Source organism: Musca domestica, unplaced genomic scaffold, assembly GCF_030504385.1.
Source record: "Musca domestica strain aabys unplaced genomic scaffold, Musca_domestica.polishedcontigs.V.1.1 42, whole genome shotgun sequence".
NCBI lineage: Eukaryota > Metazoa > Arthropoda > Insecta > Diptera > Muscidae > Musca > Musca domestica.
The window spans coordinates 6,872,987-6,890,128 of NW_026712329.1; the positions used below are offsets into that span (position 1 = coordinate 6,872,987).

A 17,142-nucleotide genomic window follows, 5' to 3' on the forward strand; every position below is an offset into this window, starting at 1 on the left:
AGTTCTCTCTTTGGATTGCAACTTCAATAGATTTTGGTGGTTTAGGATTTTTGATGTTTTTCTTGTTTTGTTGGTTATTTTTATAGTCTTTTGACAAATTTCTATAAGTGAGTAAACAGTTGGTAATACGACAAAATATTCTGGGATCCAGAGGGTAAATTTGATGTCGATTAAACCATGTCCGTTTGTCTTGAAATCATGTGAACTTACGTATATATTATTCTTGAGATGATTGACATTCAAGAAGGTACATCGGTCCCCGTTTAGCTGTTGCCCTCATATAATTCCATCGTCTGTATTTAGTATGTTTCTGCAACAATTTCCGACCGCTTATTCATTCAATTCAGACGACAAAGACGGCAACAACTGTATAATGTTAGGATCCTATTAGACATATCCCACCTTTCATGGTGCCTGCAGATTTGAAGTGTTTCAAAGGTTTGAGAGGGAATTTCCAATCGAATCAGTATTTAGGATCAGGATCTCAGACGACATAAATTCATTATTTGATATGGGCACCAATCGCAGCAAGACTTGGCATTCGGCACTTCAGTTGTCCCGATTTCTGACCGAATGGCCTCCAATTCAGCATTCTATGTTCCTATCGCAAGAAATTTAGATACATACAGATATGAAGGTTCACGTATAAATTCCATACAGGTATGTAGGTCGATTAAGCATTGAAGTCACAACTACCAGCGTATTGTGCACTAATTCGATTATTTTCACTAATTCTGACGGAATCAAAAAGAAACAAATATTCAATTCAATTAAGAAGTCAAATTGAAAAAAATCATGCGATATAAAAAAAGACAAAAAATAAAAAATAATTGAGAAAAAGTAACAAAATTGGCCACATTTTTATTCCCATATTTTTTTATGCTATTTATACCCTACAACACTATAGTTGTGTTCCGGTACTTTTTAATAGTAAAACTAGCAGAAGAGAGAATGGGAAGTATATGAATCTTCCTATCTCGCCGAGCCGAGTCGATCTAGCTATGTATGTCCGTCCGTCCGTCTGTCCATGTTAATTTGTAATCACTCTACAGGTTGGAATTATGAGCCGATTCTCACGAAATTGAAAATGTAGGTGGGGATAGGGTTTTTTTTTCTGATTTTGCAATTGACCAATTATGGACCAATTGACGCGGAAGTTAGCATGGGGATAGAGCTTAGCGCTGGCCAGAAGCCTTCCAATTTTGATGGCCATCGGATAATATTTAGTGGGTGAAATAGACCATAACATTTGTGTTAAATAAAAGTCAAATTTTCCATTAGACCGCGAATATTTTAAATCCCGGCTAAATCACAAATAGACGAATAGGTCAATTCTGACCGTTACGTAGATGCCGATAGTAAATATATCGGGTATATATAGCGAAATATCCAAAATAAATTTGGACATAAGGGGGCTTCTAACATATTGTCAGTGTGGCCATTTAGCATTTTTGCAGCTAAATTTAGCATTTATTTTTTGTATTTAGCCGCAAAATTTTCATTTAGTATTTAGCATTTTTCTTAGCATTTTAAAATTATTAGTTTAGCATTTTTAGCATATTTTTGGATGTGTGTATAAGAATTTAAAAATGGAAATTAGTAGAAAAAGTGGAAATTAGAAATAGAATGATATTATACACTATGAATTTACCTCTTTACATTAGATGCGTATTGAAAAGGTTAACAAAGTTTAAAAGTTTAAAGTAAAATTGCAAACGATCTCATTCTAATCATCTCTCTAATTTTCAAGTAGCAAGACTTAATACATTTTAATAAAATCATAATAAATTTAAAAACATATTCTTATATAATTCGCCCTATATTAAAGCTTAAGAAAGAGGGTTATGATAGTGGCTATTCAGAACAATATTTGTAAATTAAGGTTTCTCTACATGAATTGTTGTAAAAAAGATCAGAAGAGCGCCATTCGTGTATTCCTTAATTCGCCTGGAATTCACTTTCAGCATTTCGGTGCAATAGACATTTTTCCCATAAAAAATGGGGTCCATTTTACCCGCTAACTGTTATCCGATGGCTATCCAAATTTTGAATTGACATGATTTGTCAAAATCAGTCCAGCTATTTTCGAGATGTAAGCATTCTAGCGAATATATGTCGCTATATATAGCCGATATCTTCACTTTCGACCCCTACGTAACGGTCAGAATTGACCTTTTGTCTATTTGTTATTTCAACGGAATCAAGAATATTCGCAGTTTAATAGGAAAATTGTTTTTTTTTTTAACACAAAACTTATGAGCTATTTCACTCGCACAAAATTATCCGATGACCATCCAAATTGGAAAACTTTTGGCCAGTCCCAAGCTCTAGCTCCATGCTAATTTCCGTGTCGATTGGCCTATAATTGTGACCAAATGAACATCGGTTAAGCTCAGCGTTATTGGAAGATTTAGAATTTTTTTTATGCTCAACACTATTTCTTCTATTCTTACAATAGACCATTCCGAATTGGTGCGAATTTTCAGTTATTATGCCCGGATATGTAAGCATAGCAACTAACATCACTATATATATATATATATGTATATGTATATATATATATATATATATATATATATATATATATATATATATATATATATATAATTATAAATTAATATCTATGTTTTTATAACATTTTTTTCTTAAATCTTCAGCTTCCATAAAAAATTTAAAAAAGTTTTTAAAGGTCTTTCCTCCAAAAGACCTAAATTAGACACCTTTTTATAACCTCCTCAATGGAAAGGAGGGTGTATTAAATTTGTCATTCCGTTTGTAATACCTCTAAATATTCGTCGTAGACCCCATAAAGTCTATTGAAATCACGATATTGAGATTTGATGAAGATCTTTAAAAATTGGTACAACATTGTATTGTGTCAAGGATTTTTGATATTGAAATCCATAATCTCCATAATAAATAAAGCTGCGAAGCTGGAATCATTTATTGGGTAAGATTAATAGAATACTATAACTATAAAATTTTGCAGTAAAGCTTAATTTCGCATTTCAGTCCTGCTCATACCTATAAAAGCCAACAATTTGTTTAAATTTATCTTTTTAGCGTTGAGCATTTAGAAATTTAATAATATGGAAATATTTTATATCAAATCAATAAAGAACCACTTGTTTTTATAACAATTGAAAATTTAAGTAATAATATAAAAATGTATATATATAAATAATCAATAAAAATTCCTCTTTAACTCTATATTAGTTATGATTAGTTGATATAATTTATTTTGAACCTACTAAAAATAAAAATGTGTTGGTATTTTCCTTCTATAAATCTAAAAGTTTTATTTGGTTTGCAAAAAGTTTCATTTCGGTTGCAAAAAGTTTCATTTCGGTTGCTAAAGGTTTCATTTCCAATGCAAAAGGTCTCATTTCATTTTCATTTGCAAAAGGTTTATATATATATATATATATATATATATATATATATATATATATATATATATATATATATATATATATATATATATATATATATATATATATATATATATATATATATATATATATATGAGACGAATATATTATATAATATGGCCTTTACTAATCACTTCACTTTGAATAAATCAGTCTTATCATTATTATTATCAAAGTTTAGTTGTATTTTAAAATAACTTCAAAGGGGGAATATCCCAAAACAAAAACCAAGTGGACTGATTTTGAAGCCATGGCACCATCTTTCTTTACTAATAATCAAAGGTGATTTTTATAAAAACAACAATTATGGGATTAAAAATATAGAGAAAATAGCCTACTGTGTTATGTGGGGGATATACCGAAAAGTGGACCAACATTAATTATTTTTTATGAGACTGCTAAACCTGTAGAAATGAGAAATACTAAAGTACAATCATTTCAGCCGTACAATATAGGTACAATCAATCAAAAATCGGAAATCGGACTGCACATATATATGCGAACTTTATAAAAATGTTAACCTGCATACATAATTTACTTTCAAATGTTTGGTCCAATTATACCACAGGCAATTATTTCCAACATCATCTTTATTCGAAAGAAACTGCTGGCTAAATGAAGTTGTCCAAAGAGATTGTACACAATTTGAGTACTCTTTAAGTTGTACAGCCATTTGTATCGAGTGTGGCTTACATAATATAGATAACAAAAAGAAAACAATTTTTTGAAAATGCCAAAAACATAAAAATACTGAATTTTGGGTGGTATAGTGTTATGGAGCTATTCCACAACAGAGATTCATGTAGGCTGTTCTTTGTTGAAGATAATATTAATTATGTATAAAAATACCAAACTTCAGAATATTCCATTTTAAAATGTGGAGAGAATCTTTAAAATGTATTTGAAAAAAATATTTTGATTACAACAGACAAACGTTATCAAAAATTTAAATACATCGCAGTCATATGTCTTGGCAAAGATGGAACATTTCATTGTTGCCTTCATTCAATAGATGGTGTTAGTAATAGATAAATGTGTTATGTCACCATATCGTGAAATAGCATTATATTGTAACCTAACAGAGTAGACACATTTATATACATTTCGCTGCTTTTTACTGATCCAATGTATACTAAAATGCTCTGGAATAGATTTTTGAGACCATATCCATCATTAATGATGTTTTTCTTTGCGGATATCCATTAATTTTTGGCGATTTCGGAATAACATATTTCTTTAAGGTTCCTAATTCAATTGTGTCTTGTCGTCATTAATTGTTTGATCAATATGCAGTTTTTCCAATCTTTATAGTTTTATGTTGTTTAAAAAAAGGGTAGAGAATCCCACTACAAAAAGTTGATCACATAAAAAATGTTAATCCTATATACTGACTAAATTTTCCGCTTAGAGACAAATTACATTTTTAGACACATATATAATTTGATATAGGAAAATGTTGACCTTCCATTTATGCGTTTTTTACATACTTTGCCAAAAAATAAATATCGGCCGAACTTAGTACAGTTTATACTCATACGTTATTACACTTGCTTTCTTCAAGCATGTAGGAAAGTACAAGGGGTTTTTGATTTTTTAATACAGAATCTGATTTGAAACTTCTTAGGATGAAAAAAGACTTGGGGCTGATTTTTAATATGGAAAATTATTGAAAATTATCCACTCGATCAGAATTTTATATTTTTTGTTGTAAAAAACAACGAACTATTCGAAGGACTGTTTTTTTCATCATTTGAATTTGAGAAAAGACACACTTGTACAGAGTGACATAGTGCCCCTTATACAAATATGAAACGCACGTATCGTTCAAATAAACAAACAATCCGCCACTAAAAACAAAGGCAACATATTGGAAAGCATCCACATGTTGCTGAAATAAACGACACCATCTCACAGAAGGGAAAATCTTGTATTCTTTGCGAACAAATAAAAAACTTCATATGACTTACTAGCTCAAAAAAATTGTCTAAAGAAAAGATATAATCTCATCAATTGGAACTATGATTGAGATGCTGTGCTAATGTGGCTTAAAACTCTTTTTTTTTAATTCGTCTAAGAAAGCCGACTATTGTAAGAAGCCAAATTAATTGAGCTATAAAAATATTATGACTACCCAACATATGTTCCTCCACAATGCCGTTAAATGATCTTTGTGGAATAACCCAAACAAAAAGAGAGGAAGGAAAAACAGCAAAGTATTACACTTCCGTAAAACTCATATCTACGTATTGAAGTATTCATATTTCATAATGTAAACAAATACCCAGTGTGTTTGTGTGTAGAGGTTCTTGCTTACACTTGGAAGATCGATGCGTAAATTACACTTAGACAAAAATTATACATATATAAATTGCTAAAAATACAAGAATGCAACTATCAGTAGTGAAAACGACGTTAAATACGGTGGGGCCAAAATTTGTGTACTTGAATTTTCGTAAAATCTTCAAAATGCTTAAAATTTATATAGGGCCTATTGTCTTACTGAATACTTTTGAGATGAGATAATCTATGGGAGAAGAGTTTACCTAAAAACCCGAAATATCCAATTACATCCAGGGAATAACATCAACCTTTAAGCCATGATTCGGGTTTTGTTAGTTGGTATATTAATTCAACCAGTTCATTTTAGTACTCAAAATGTACAATTTGTTCATTATGCCTCTTGGACAACATTTCCAAACAAAAACCAGCAGTTCGATAACTTTTTATTCCTGCTCAAGTTTTTCTGAAAAATTATTACCTTTTCAACCAAAAGGTCTTCAACATTTTTCGATTTCTAGTTTACCGAAGAGCATATTAGTTAAACCCTTGATCAATGGTTCCACATCCAATTTTTCTGGCCAATGCTATTTGAACGTCTTTTATCATAAAAAAAGAGAAACCAACAATGACCTCAATATCAATTGTCAGGATTCATGCTAAATCTATTTACTCAACGGCAAACATTTTACCATTTAATACTTTTCAACAAATCATAGTACGCATTCCACAATCCACCTCCTTCTCCCAAAACTATACAGGGTGAGATGAAAAAACTGCAACCAACTTCAGACTGCTGTAATTTCTAAGCCACTCGTCCGACCTTATTCCAGCGACAGCTCATTATATTGTTTACTACTCCCCTTTAAGAAATCAAACAATAACAGATCGTAACAGTATATACACCCTATACACGAACAGTGACCTCGATTCCAGATTTCAGAATTTCCTCTCATTTTGTGTCATTTTGCACTGTTCGTACGTTCATAACACGATTTCCTAAAACCGTGGAACCCAAACAATGACATTAATATCAAATTTCAGGAATTCCGCTCAATCTCTTCACTAAATACCAATTTACTAACATTTAGTTCTTTTCGAACAGTTAAAGTACACATATTCTAAACAATCTCCTTCTCTCAACCACAGAAACCTCAACATTAAATTTCGGAATGCCCCCCATTTCTTTCCAAATATAGTACTCTTTAGTCCTTTTCGTTAACTTCTAGTAAACATTTCCAATACAACTCTATCTACCACCAACAGGGACCCCAATACAAAATGTCAAAATTCCAGCTTCATTCGTTCACCCAAAACCAAACTTTTCCAAATTTAGTACCATTCAGTTAGTACGTATTTCCAAAACCACTTTCATATATCCTTTTAGTACGCATTTCCAAAAACTCAGCCTTATAACCCGCCTACGCACCAAAAGTAGCCCTCGTGCAAAATTTCAGGAATCTAGTTCCAGTCGTTCCGTCATGGCGTTGATTCTCAGTCAGTCAGTCTCATTTAATTAAATTATTTTGAGTATATGTTGTGAATTGTTGTTTAAATTACGACACAAAATCCAAATTTTGTCAGCACAACTTCGTGAGCCGATCCGAACCATTTAAAAACTTATTATACCATGATTATAAACTGACGATTGACGCATGGTAAAATTAAGAAGGTAAAGTCATTTCAAATAAGCATTCCCATCTCTGCATTTTCGATAATTTACCTAGTCAAATTTTACTGCATAAAAACTAGGTGTCAAACGAATAATTTTGAAAAAAAAAAACACTTTTTTTAAACATATATTTGCATGACTTTACCTTCTTGATTCTACCATGGATTGACGTTTACACATGATAAATTGTCTTGAATGTGGAGAGGAATATTAAAAAAATATATAGTATTAGGTTAATGATGTATGCATGGTAGAAGAATACAGGTAGTCTCATCGATGTAACAGCTGCGATAATGAACTGTTAAACCAATTTTGAACTTGAATGAAAAATTATTCAAAAATTTCAATTTATATATAAAAATCTACTTGAATAAAAAAACACATTTTTAAATATTAGACATATCAATTGTTTCCAAGCGTTGCTGAATCTACCTGTATTCTTTTACCATGGATTTATGCAATTGTCTTGCCAGTAATACATAAAATCTATTGTCTTATCTTTTGTAAATGAAGTGAAAGTCATGAAGTCCAATTTAACAAATTACATGTTCTTTTCCAGAATCTGACATAATGTAAAAATGTTTCTACATAACTTATTTTCCCTATATCCAAAAAAATTGAAAAATTTTCCAGGTTTTGGAACAGAGTAAACCTCCACCATAATGTCATTTAAGAATTTATTTTTTTAAAAATCTAGAATTAATACTTCTTCAGAAAATTTACTTTTTTCTAAGTGTGTTTATTTTCAAACAAATTAAGTGCATAGAATTTATTTGATCCAGTCCTATTGACACAAATCGACCCCACTCGAGACACACTCTGCCCTTAGCACATGATTTACAGTACTACTCCCCTTTAAGAAAACAAACAATAACAGATCGTAACATTTCAGACATGAACTGACAGTAGACTTAATGCCACCATCTGTACTTGTGTTTTTCTGGATCTTCTAATCTGTTAAACATATGGACCAATCAAAACACTACTTCATTATGGCAATGATTTGAACGACCAATCAACATTAAGATCACTCCCCCATTTATGAAGATGTCACTTTGATCTTGAGAATTGAAAAAAAATCAAAGAAAAAAACTCGTACAAATTTGCATTGCACAACAAAGTCGTGACAGATACTGTGACATCCCTCGTTTTAGTTTTCATTTGGTAACATTGGTGATTAGTTGGTGTGGTGTTTTTAAAAGAACAAATATTTACCAAAATGCAAACAAATTTAGAAGAATTTTTATTTTGTGAAACTTCATTGGAATCGTATTCAGCAAATCGTAATAATTTTGAAACGCAATGCCACAATAATTATGACAATCAAATCATAAACTCCAGCACAGATCAAAATACATATCGTGAAATGCACAACTTTTATTTGAATCAATTCAATCAAAGTTTTATTGGAACAGCAACGCAGTGTGTTACTTCGTCATCGGATATGCCAGAGAATTGTGGAAGTAATTCCTACCCATATTCATACAATCAAAATTATTCACAGTTTGAAGGAAATTTTTTATCACCATCCGCTCATCAATATTGGAGAACTGAGAATAGTGATAATCAAAAGACAACATCTTGTCCCGAGGAGCTGAAATCTAATGGTATGTTAACTAAATGTTGAAAATACATAGTCAGCATATTTATGTACTGGCATCCGTGGAAAGATTTGTGAGTAAATCTCAAGAAAAATGTCATATTCGTATTTCCTACTTGCCCTATCTCTTCACATTCTGCCGATCATTTTCTACATATGTAAAATTCCAACGTTCATAAAGCCCGTTGGGCGCCATTATACAGTCACTGTTGAAACATATAGAAAGGGCTCGAACATTTTATGCTCAAAACCAAGGAAAAACTTAAATGGGTTGACTTCTAAAGAGAGAGTCTAAAACATCTGTCTGGAGCGAATAAACGTTCATACTGGTAGTTTAAAGTTGAAATCGGTTGATACTAACCAATGAAAACTGTATCTTATTATATTTCCGCTCAACTTGACTCAGATAAATTTATGCTGTAGGTCACATAAATCTAAATCAAATATCATTGCTATAGAGTGCATGATAAGACTAGAATTCTTAAATATAAAATCGGATGAAACAACTTAATTGGACAAATGCAGGGTCCTTGATGTATTATTTACATCAAGTTAGAGGAAATACAGGGTGGGATGAAAAAACTGGAACCAACTTCAGACTGCTGTCATTTCAAAGCCACTCGTCCGACAACTGTTAAAATTATTCCAGTGTCGGCTCATTATATTGTTTACAAGCGTACAAAAACATTTTGGTTAAAATTCTCCAGAAAAAAGTTAATCGTGATGGAATTTAAGCGTGATAGTGTGATTTCTTTATATTCGTCTGGAAAACCACAATTGGCTATCGTTAGAGCACTCCAGCATTTAAATGCGAATAAATCTTTTGTATCTCGCACCATCGCTCGTTACCGTGATACTGGTAGCGTAGCTCGACGTCAAGGAAGCGGACGGAAGAAAACAGCAACATTAGCAGAAATGGTTCGAAAAGTAAAGAAGCGACTTGGTCGAAACCTGCGTCGCAGTGACAGAAAAATGGCTCGTGAGCTGCACACATAGCAATATTCCATTCGGCAAATATTGAAAAATGAGCTCGAAATTGAAATTCACACTGAAATCCAAAAAGTGCTAGAACTTACGCCGCAACCGAAAGGAAATAGACTCAAAAGAGCTAAAGGGTTTCTTCGCTTGACCGAAAGTGGTGAACTGCCGAATTTGATTTTCTCCGATGAGAAAACATTCGTTGTCCAGCAGTTTGTAAGTAAACAAAATGATCGTGTTTACTTGCCAAAGAGGTCAGCTGAAAATGTGCATATTCGGTTGGCCACCAGAACTCAAGCGCCGGCCATGATGATGGTGTGGGCAGCCATAGCAGTCGATGGTCGCTCTCCGTTCATATTAATCGACCGTGGCATCAGAATAAATGCCGAATATTATCCCTAAAATATTATGGAGGGTGTATTAAAGCCTTGGGCACGTAAAAATTTTGGTCGCAGACCTTGGATTCAACACCAGCACCAACAGGACTCAACACTATCGCACTCAGCACGCGCCACTCAATAATGGTTACAAAATGAGGAAAGCTTTATTTCGCTCGCTTCATTTGGAAAGCAAGGTTGGCACTAAAAATACAAAAGTGTCGATCACCTCAAGCAAGCACTTCGCCGGGAATGGCCCAAAATACCGCAGAGCATCCGGGCAGCATGTGACGGTTTCATTTGCCTTTTGAAGGCCATAATTCATGCCAAAGGTGACTAATTCGAACAAATCTAAATTTATTCTAAAAGTTGATGCTATTTCCGACATTTTTGCCTTCATTCAATAAATTTAAAAAGAATGTAAAAATTATGGCTTTGTTGCAGATTTTTTATCTTACCCTGTATATTGTTATGTATTCGATATCTGACAATATCAGTAACAAAGTAAAGGGAAGCATTAAAAATATTCTGCATTAAATCGGAATTTTTCATCAAAATTTGTTATCCATTTAAACCGCTAAATATTATCCGTTGATTGTATACCTTTATTCTGATAATAGTCCTGACAGCATATAACATTTCGTAAGGATCATGTAGTGATTGCAAATTAACATAATATTGAGATATGATGATCGGATTGACCAAATGTTCGTTTTGTTTTTGTTCGTCCCAACCATGGTAAAATAAAAAGGTAAGGTAAAGTTACCTGCTGATTACAATTTTTCTATAATTGTGCCCGACTCTGCCAATTTTGTGCATGAGTCTATTGTTTTAAAAAATAAAAACAAAATATTTTCAATATCAATGATTGGAAGAAACTTACATTGCATGGCTCGCATTAAAGATATTAACCAGTTTTGCTATGGAATTGTTTGGATCATATTTTTTAAAACAAATCTAGCCGGTTCGTTCATTTGAACCATTTAACTTATTTTAATAATGAGGAAAATTATAAAATAAATAAAAACAACGTTTTGCATAAAACTTTGAATAATTCTGACTGAAAGTTGGCATAGCCTCAGGGCTCTATTTCTGTAGTTTTACGAAGTTGTTTTACATTTTTATTGTACCATGATCCCAACATGAAATTGGGTTTCACTTTAATATATTGTCGTTTTTACTTCCCTTGGAACAGGAAAGTTCTTTATAATTAGTTCCGGACTTCCTGTCATATCGCCAACATTCATTACAACTTTTTACATGATAACCCATTTTTCCATTTATGATATCGGAAAACATTGCAAAAGTAGGTTTTGGAACAGAGCATATGTCAATTGGGCGCCATTGCATCAAAAATGTTAAAGTTTTTGGTGTTTGTTCATACCAGCATGAAATTGGGTATTACTTTAATATGTTGTTTGTTTTATTTCCTTTGGACCAAAAAAGTTCTTTATAATCCTTATAATATCGCCAACGTGCAATTACCTCAAAATATTCGCGTTTTAAAGAACCTTTTTTGTTCACCAAGTCTGCTTTAAGTATGACAAGGGTAAACGTCTTAGATTTCGATGAAATGAGAAGGACTGATTGAATTATTTGGGCTAGCTACGGGACTGCTTTGGAGAAAGTTAACGAATTTTCTATACACTGCTTGGAAGTATCAGGTTTGGTGGGCCACTTGCTTGTGGAAATCATTTTAGCTTTCAATAATGTATTTTATACAGGTTCTCCCTTAACCTTAACCTTCGTTTTAATAAACTTCATCCCTGTCTTCATCCAAAACTGGTAGTATCAATAACGACGGCAAGTGCCTCGCATTTCGAAGGGTTGTTTGTTTTACATGAACGAGTGGACTTTTACAAAAGAAAATATTAATGTTAAAGGGAAAATGTAATAATCAAATATGGTCGAAGGCAACTTTATCCCTGACTTTTGCTTGGATTAACATTAACAAAAGACAACATAAAAACTCATAACAATGAATCTAGTTTTGCAATTTTATTCCATATCATAAAGGGAAAATCGGTTATCATAGTAAAAACTCTTACATTCTGGCAGTTCTGGAACAGACCATATTATGAGTTGCTATACCAACCTGACATACGTGATTGTAGCTAATTAATGTAACAACACTCCTATGGTATTGTGGGCGCATTACCAACATATTATGCGATAGCTGCAATATTCAAATTTTCCATTCCTACATTTTCTGGTCTCGTGGAATGAATTTCACACTTCTCTCTTTTACAATTTTTACAGGTAAACATTCTGGGACCACAGTCCAAATATATGAGGATGTTGTGTGCTCAAGTGACTTGTTTTCTAAAGCGCCCGGTCTTTCTATTCGATATTATTTCCTATCGTCTTTCTAAATAAATGTTCACTGTTTATTAAAATAACATTATTACATACATGATTCATCCACGAATTCTCTGATATTCTATTTACATTTCACGAAGCAAAACTAAATGATTGTATACAAATAAAACTAGACCGATCAGAAACAAACAAAACAATACACGCAATTTTATTTTGTATATCTTTTTGAAATGTTTTATTAATTCCATTAAATTAATTCCTAAAAAGTGCTAATTTTAATGATATATTTACCTTATAATACTAACAATGGAACAGAGATTTGTGCATAGTTTTAAAAATTTTAATTCAATTTTGATATTGGTTTAACCCCATTTTTGTTTTCCAAAAACAAACTAATTCATCAAGCCACTGACGATTTTTAGGCAATATGCTAACTCCATGCTCCCAGCGTTCGCTGTATCACCAAAGATGTAAATAAAAGTTTCAAAATTCCCAATGGCTGAATTTGTTTTGGAGAATTGTTGCAAGCATCGGCATCACTGCAGCTCTGCAAACAGCCATGAACATAGCGGTCATCGTAATAGAATTTACCGCAGTGAGACATACGTATAATTTCCGTATCCGTGGTCAGAGTTCCGCTGTCCAGGGCACAACCACGCACAGTTATGGTTTCACCTGTGTCATCGTAATATCCGGCAATTTTGATGCAAGCTGTTGCTGGAAACAGGCCATCCCTGCCCTTGCGTCCTCCCATGCAAGGAGACTCCAGTATGGATGTGGAATAGTTATTGTGAAATGGATCGTCACACGCCTTGTTTGTTCCATTTTTCGAAACACACTTGAAACAGTCAATTCCTTCGACATTTGTTGTAAAGGCAAACATCAGCACTGCTATAATTAAAAATAAGCTCACAATTTTCACGGTGCCCATTCGGTGAAGGGACATTTGATTGTAGTGTCTATTATTGGAGAATACATTTTCCATGGTATTGCTTGTAAAAAAAAAACAAATGCACTTTACTATTCGAGTCTGTTCGGTCCGCTGTCGAATTTTAATTCAAAGATTTCTTAAATTTTCATTTTTCTATTCTGTAAATTTCTTTTGTATATTATCCACAAAATCCCAAATTGAATCAGTGATGAGTTCAAGTGGAAAATGTAGTACCAATTGTATTTTTTCATTGACATGGGAGTTTCGACGGTTTGTTTTGGGGGATGGAATTAGTACCAAGCTAATTGAATGTACAGTACATATGTAATTTCAAAGAATGTAATTTAGAAGAAAATTTCTGTCAAAATATGGAAAATTGCCTGTGAAAAAAACTCTAGGGTTGGGTTTTAGTGCTGTATTAGCGTCAAGCAAATGTAAATGGAATATTGTCTTATAAAGACGTAGTAGTTGTTTTGGACTTTTGTGCTTTGAATTTTTTTAAAACCAATGAACCAAGTCAATGAAAATTTATAAAATTAAAAACGAAATGAAATCAGTTTTCTAAATCAAGCTTAAGGGAGAATACATAAGAGGAAGGCTTTCAATTTTCAACCCCTAAATATTATGACCATAATCCCACCTGACCATAATCCCACCTCCATTTTTAATTTCATGAGGCAAAAAAGCTGCTGTCAGGCGATAAGGGTTTTACAAATTTAATTTTCTATATTTTCACACAACAAACAGCACTTTTTTATTAAATTGTATTTTTCTGATGAAAATAGGGCTTGCTGTGATCGATGGGCTCATGTATTTCACAACTGAAATATCATCCATGTATCACACGATATGTGCAATTTCTACACATGGAAACTTGGACACTACATATGTAAAACCCTTATTGTCTGATAGCAGCTTTACAGATTGAGATTCCTGACTATTATACTCTAACATAAAATAAGAATTGCGAGATCAATGCAGATCACCGATAAAGTGAAGTGATACGATTTTTTAGTATATTTTGTCCATAGACACATTTCTTTACAAAAACACGAAAACGTTAGACTTGCTTTTTTTTAATTTTGCAAAAAAAAATCATTAGTCTTGCGCAAAAAGCAATGCAATCAATTTTAAAATAATTAGAATATGATAGATGACTTGCAATATAAGAAAATGGTTGCCAATACCGATTTGTCAAATGAAATTACCTTGTTCATTTTACCATGGTTTTGATTAATAAAGAAATTTTACAATTTTTAAATAATACATTTTGTCCTTCCACTTTGGACTCCGTTTTGTTATAAAAATCCCATTTATGTTTTATGGATATCCCTAATATAAAATTGTTTTAAAAAAAATGTAAAATATATGAAACTAATTGTCAAAAAGTCTATTTGGCTCAATAAGACTCTAGTACAGGGGTGTATTTTTCCTAGTACTTTTAAGGAGAAATATTAAATATTAATAACACCCAATCATTCGTCCTAAGTCTTAGGACTCATGTTAACTCATATTTCAAATGGGGAGTAAAGTGCAATAGACTATAATTTTTAAAAGAACTCTTCTCATTAATATTAGCACTCTTTTACTTAAGTACATTTTCCATCACTAGTTTACAGGTGTCGTCATGTCTTCACCGCGCATGTGCAGGAAATACTGGAAAGAATTGGAAATCTACGAATGGCATAAACAAACCCTCACCTTGTGGATGGCGGGTGGATGTTATTTTACTATTTGTTTAATCAAAACCCCCCATGTGTTCGTGTGAGTGTATCGAACAAAATTTGTTTATTTAAAAAAAAAGAAATGTCGATTTAGACACTAAATAATTAGCTGAAACACAAGAATGCTTCACATTGACCCGGTTCCAGGAATGTGTCAATTGGGCGCGAATGACTTGACAAATGATATTTCATTTATTTCAGAAAATTTCGACGTTTTGTTGTTCGCTGGAATCTAAAACTGAAATAACAAATATTTGATAAGAATAAAATTCAATTTTTAAGGAAAAGAAAATGTGGGGTTTTTATTAAAACGTAAACATAAAAAACGACATGTTGAATTCACTATAAAGAGGAATTTCAAACGTTTAAGCTCTCCAAATACGTACACCATTACTTAAAATGTATTTTAAATGAAACCGAGCCGAGATATGCATGCATAAATATATGTTGTTAAGGGGTTTTTTGGTAAAATCACAAAGAAGTTTAGGTTGACTGAGTTAAATATCGGCACGTTTGTTCTTTTAGGAAAAGTCCAAGCGATGACTCTTGCCCCTTAATTGTTTGAAGTTATGATTTAAAATTATTTGTTTCGGATTCATATTGCGTAGAAAATGCATTCGCATAATAGTACATAATTAAAATTTCAACTATGTGAATATTTGTGGTTCTATACAGATATTAAAACATAACTATCGAAATTGTTAGTATATATTATAAATGTTCTCTATAGACAGAAAGCCTCTATTAAAACAACCTACTAAAACTTCTTCTAGCAATTAAGATCTCATAAGGATCAGTATATATTCTAAATGTTCTGTATAGAGGGAAGACCTCTATAAAAACAGCCTACTAAAAATCTATGGATATTGAATTAATTAGAAAATCAACATAATCTTTTCCAGAAAAAATAGCAAGCCCAACGGATTCAAGGCAAATTTTACAAATTACAAACACACTGCTACCGCCAACTGTATCATCTAGCCGCAAGGAGCGAACAGCATTTACCAAGGAACAAATAAAATCATTAGAAAAAGAGTTTCAGCATGCCAACTATCTGACACGTTTACGAAGATATGAAATTGCCGTGGCCTTAGATTTAACAGAAAGACAGGTAAATAATCGAGAAAAACTATTGATTCAGCATTTTTAAATTAAAAAATAAAAATTCAGATTGGAGATGCGGGGCATCGATCCCCGTACCTCTCACATGCTAAGCGAGCGCTCTACCATCTGAGCTACATCCCCTGATGCTACTACAGTGTCAAAGTCACATTTTCATAGTAGGCACACATACATATGAATTCGCCAAGGGAAATATGTAATTGTTTATTTTAAGATACATATTTGCCAAATAAGAGATGTATCGAGGGTGTTAGAAATTAATTGTAATTGCAAAATAAAATTACAAATGGAATAATTCGAATTCCAAATGAAATAATTCGAATTAAAAATTGACAAATTAGAATAACAATGGAAATAATTTGAAATAAAAATGGAATGTTAAGAGTAACAAATGGTGTTGTTGAATTTCAATTAAAATATTACGAATAAAATATGAAATCTCGAATTTCAGACAAAAATGATTCGAATTACATCTGGAAAAGGTGTATTTTTATTTACAAATAATAATTATTTTTATTTTTTGTGTTATTGCAGGTAAAGGTGTGGTTTCAAAATCGTCGCATGAAATACAAACGTTTAAAAATGGATGCTGCAGCCAATAATTAGTTTCATATGAATTTAAGTAATGACAAATTCTATTGTACATTTATGTAAAATATATATAAATAAGTTTCTGAAAATTTAAATAATAATATTAAAAAAGAAAGTTGT

General features: G+C 32.1%; 2 protein-coding genes across 2 annotated transcripts; one reads left to right on the forward strand and one right to left on the reverse strand.

Moving 5' to 3' along the window:
• Positions 1-8,153: 8,153 nt before the first annotated feature.
• LOC105261999 (homeobox protein MOX-2) lies at positions 8,154-17,127 on the forward strand. The gene is made up of 3 exons (XM_011295323.3): positions 8,154-8,987; positions 16,212-16,420; positions 16,966-17,127. Exons 1-3 carry the CDS (start codon positions 8,600-8,602, stop codon positions 17,035-17,037), a joined length of 669 nt encoding a protein of 222 aa, XP_011293625.3. The 5' UTR covers positions 8,154-8,599; the 3' UTR covers positions 17,038-17,127.
• On the reverse strand, positions 13,070-13,826 carry LOC101897353 (uncharacterized). The gene is made up of 2 exons (XM_020037698.2): positions 13,261-13,826; positions 13,070-13,201 (listed from the first exon to the last, which is right to left on the reverse strand). Exons 1-2 carry the CDS (start codon positions 13,637-13,639, stop codon positions 13,191-13,193), a joined length of 390 nt encoding a protein of 129 aa, XP_019893257.1. The 5' UTR covers positions 13,640-13,826; the 3' UTR covers positions 13,070-13,190.
• Positions 17,128-17,142: the final 15 nt, after the last annotated feature.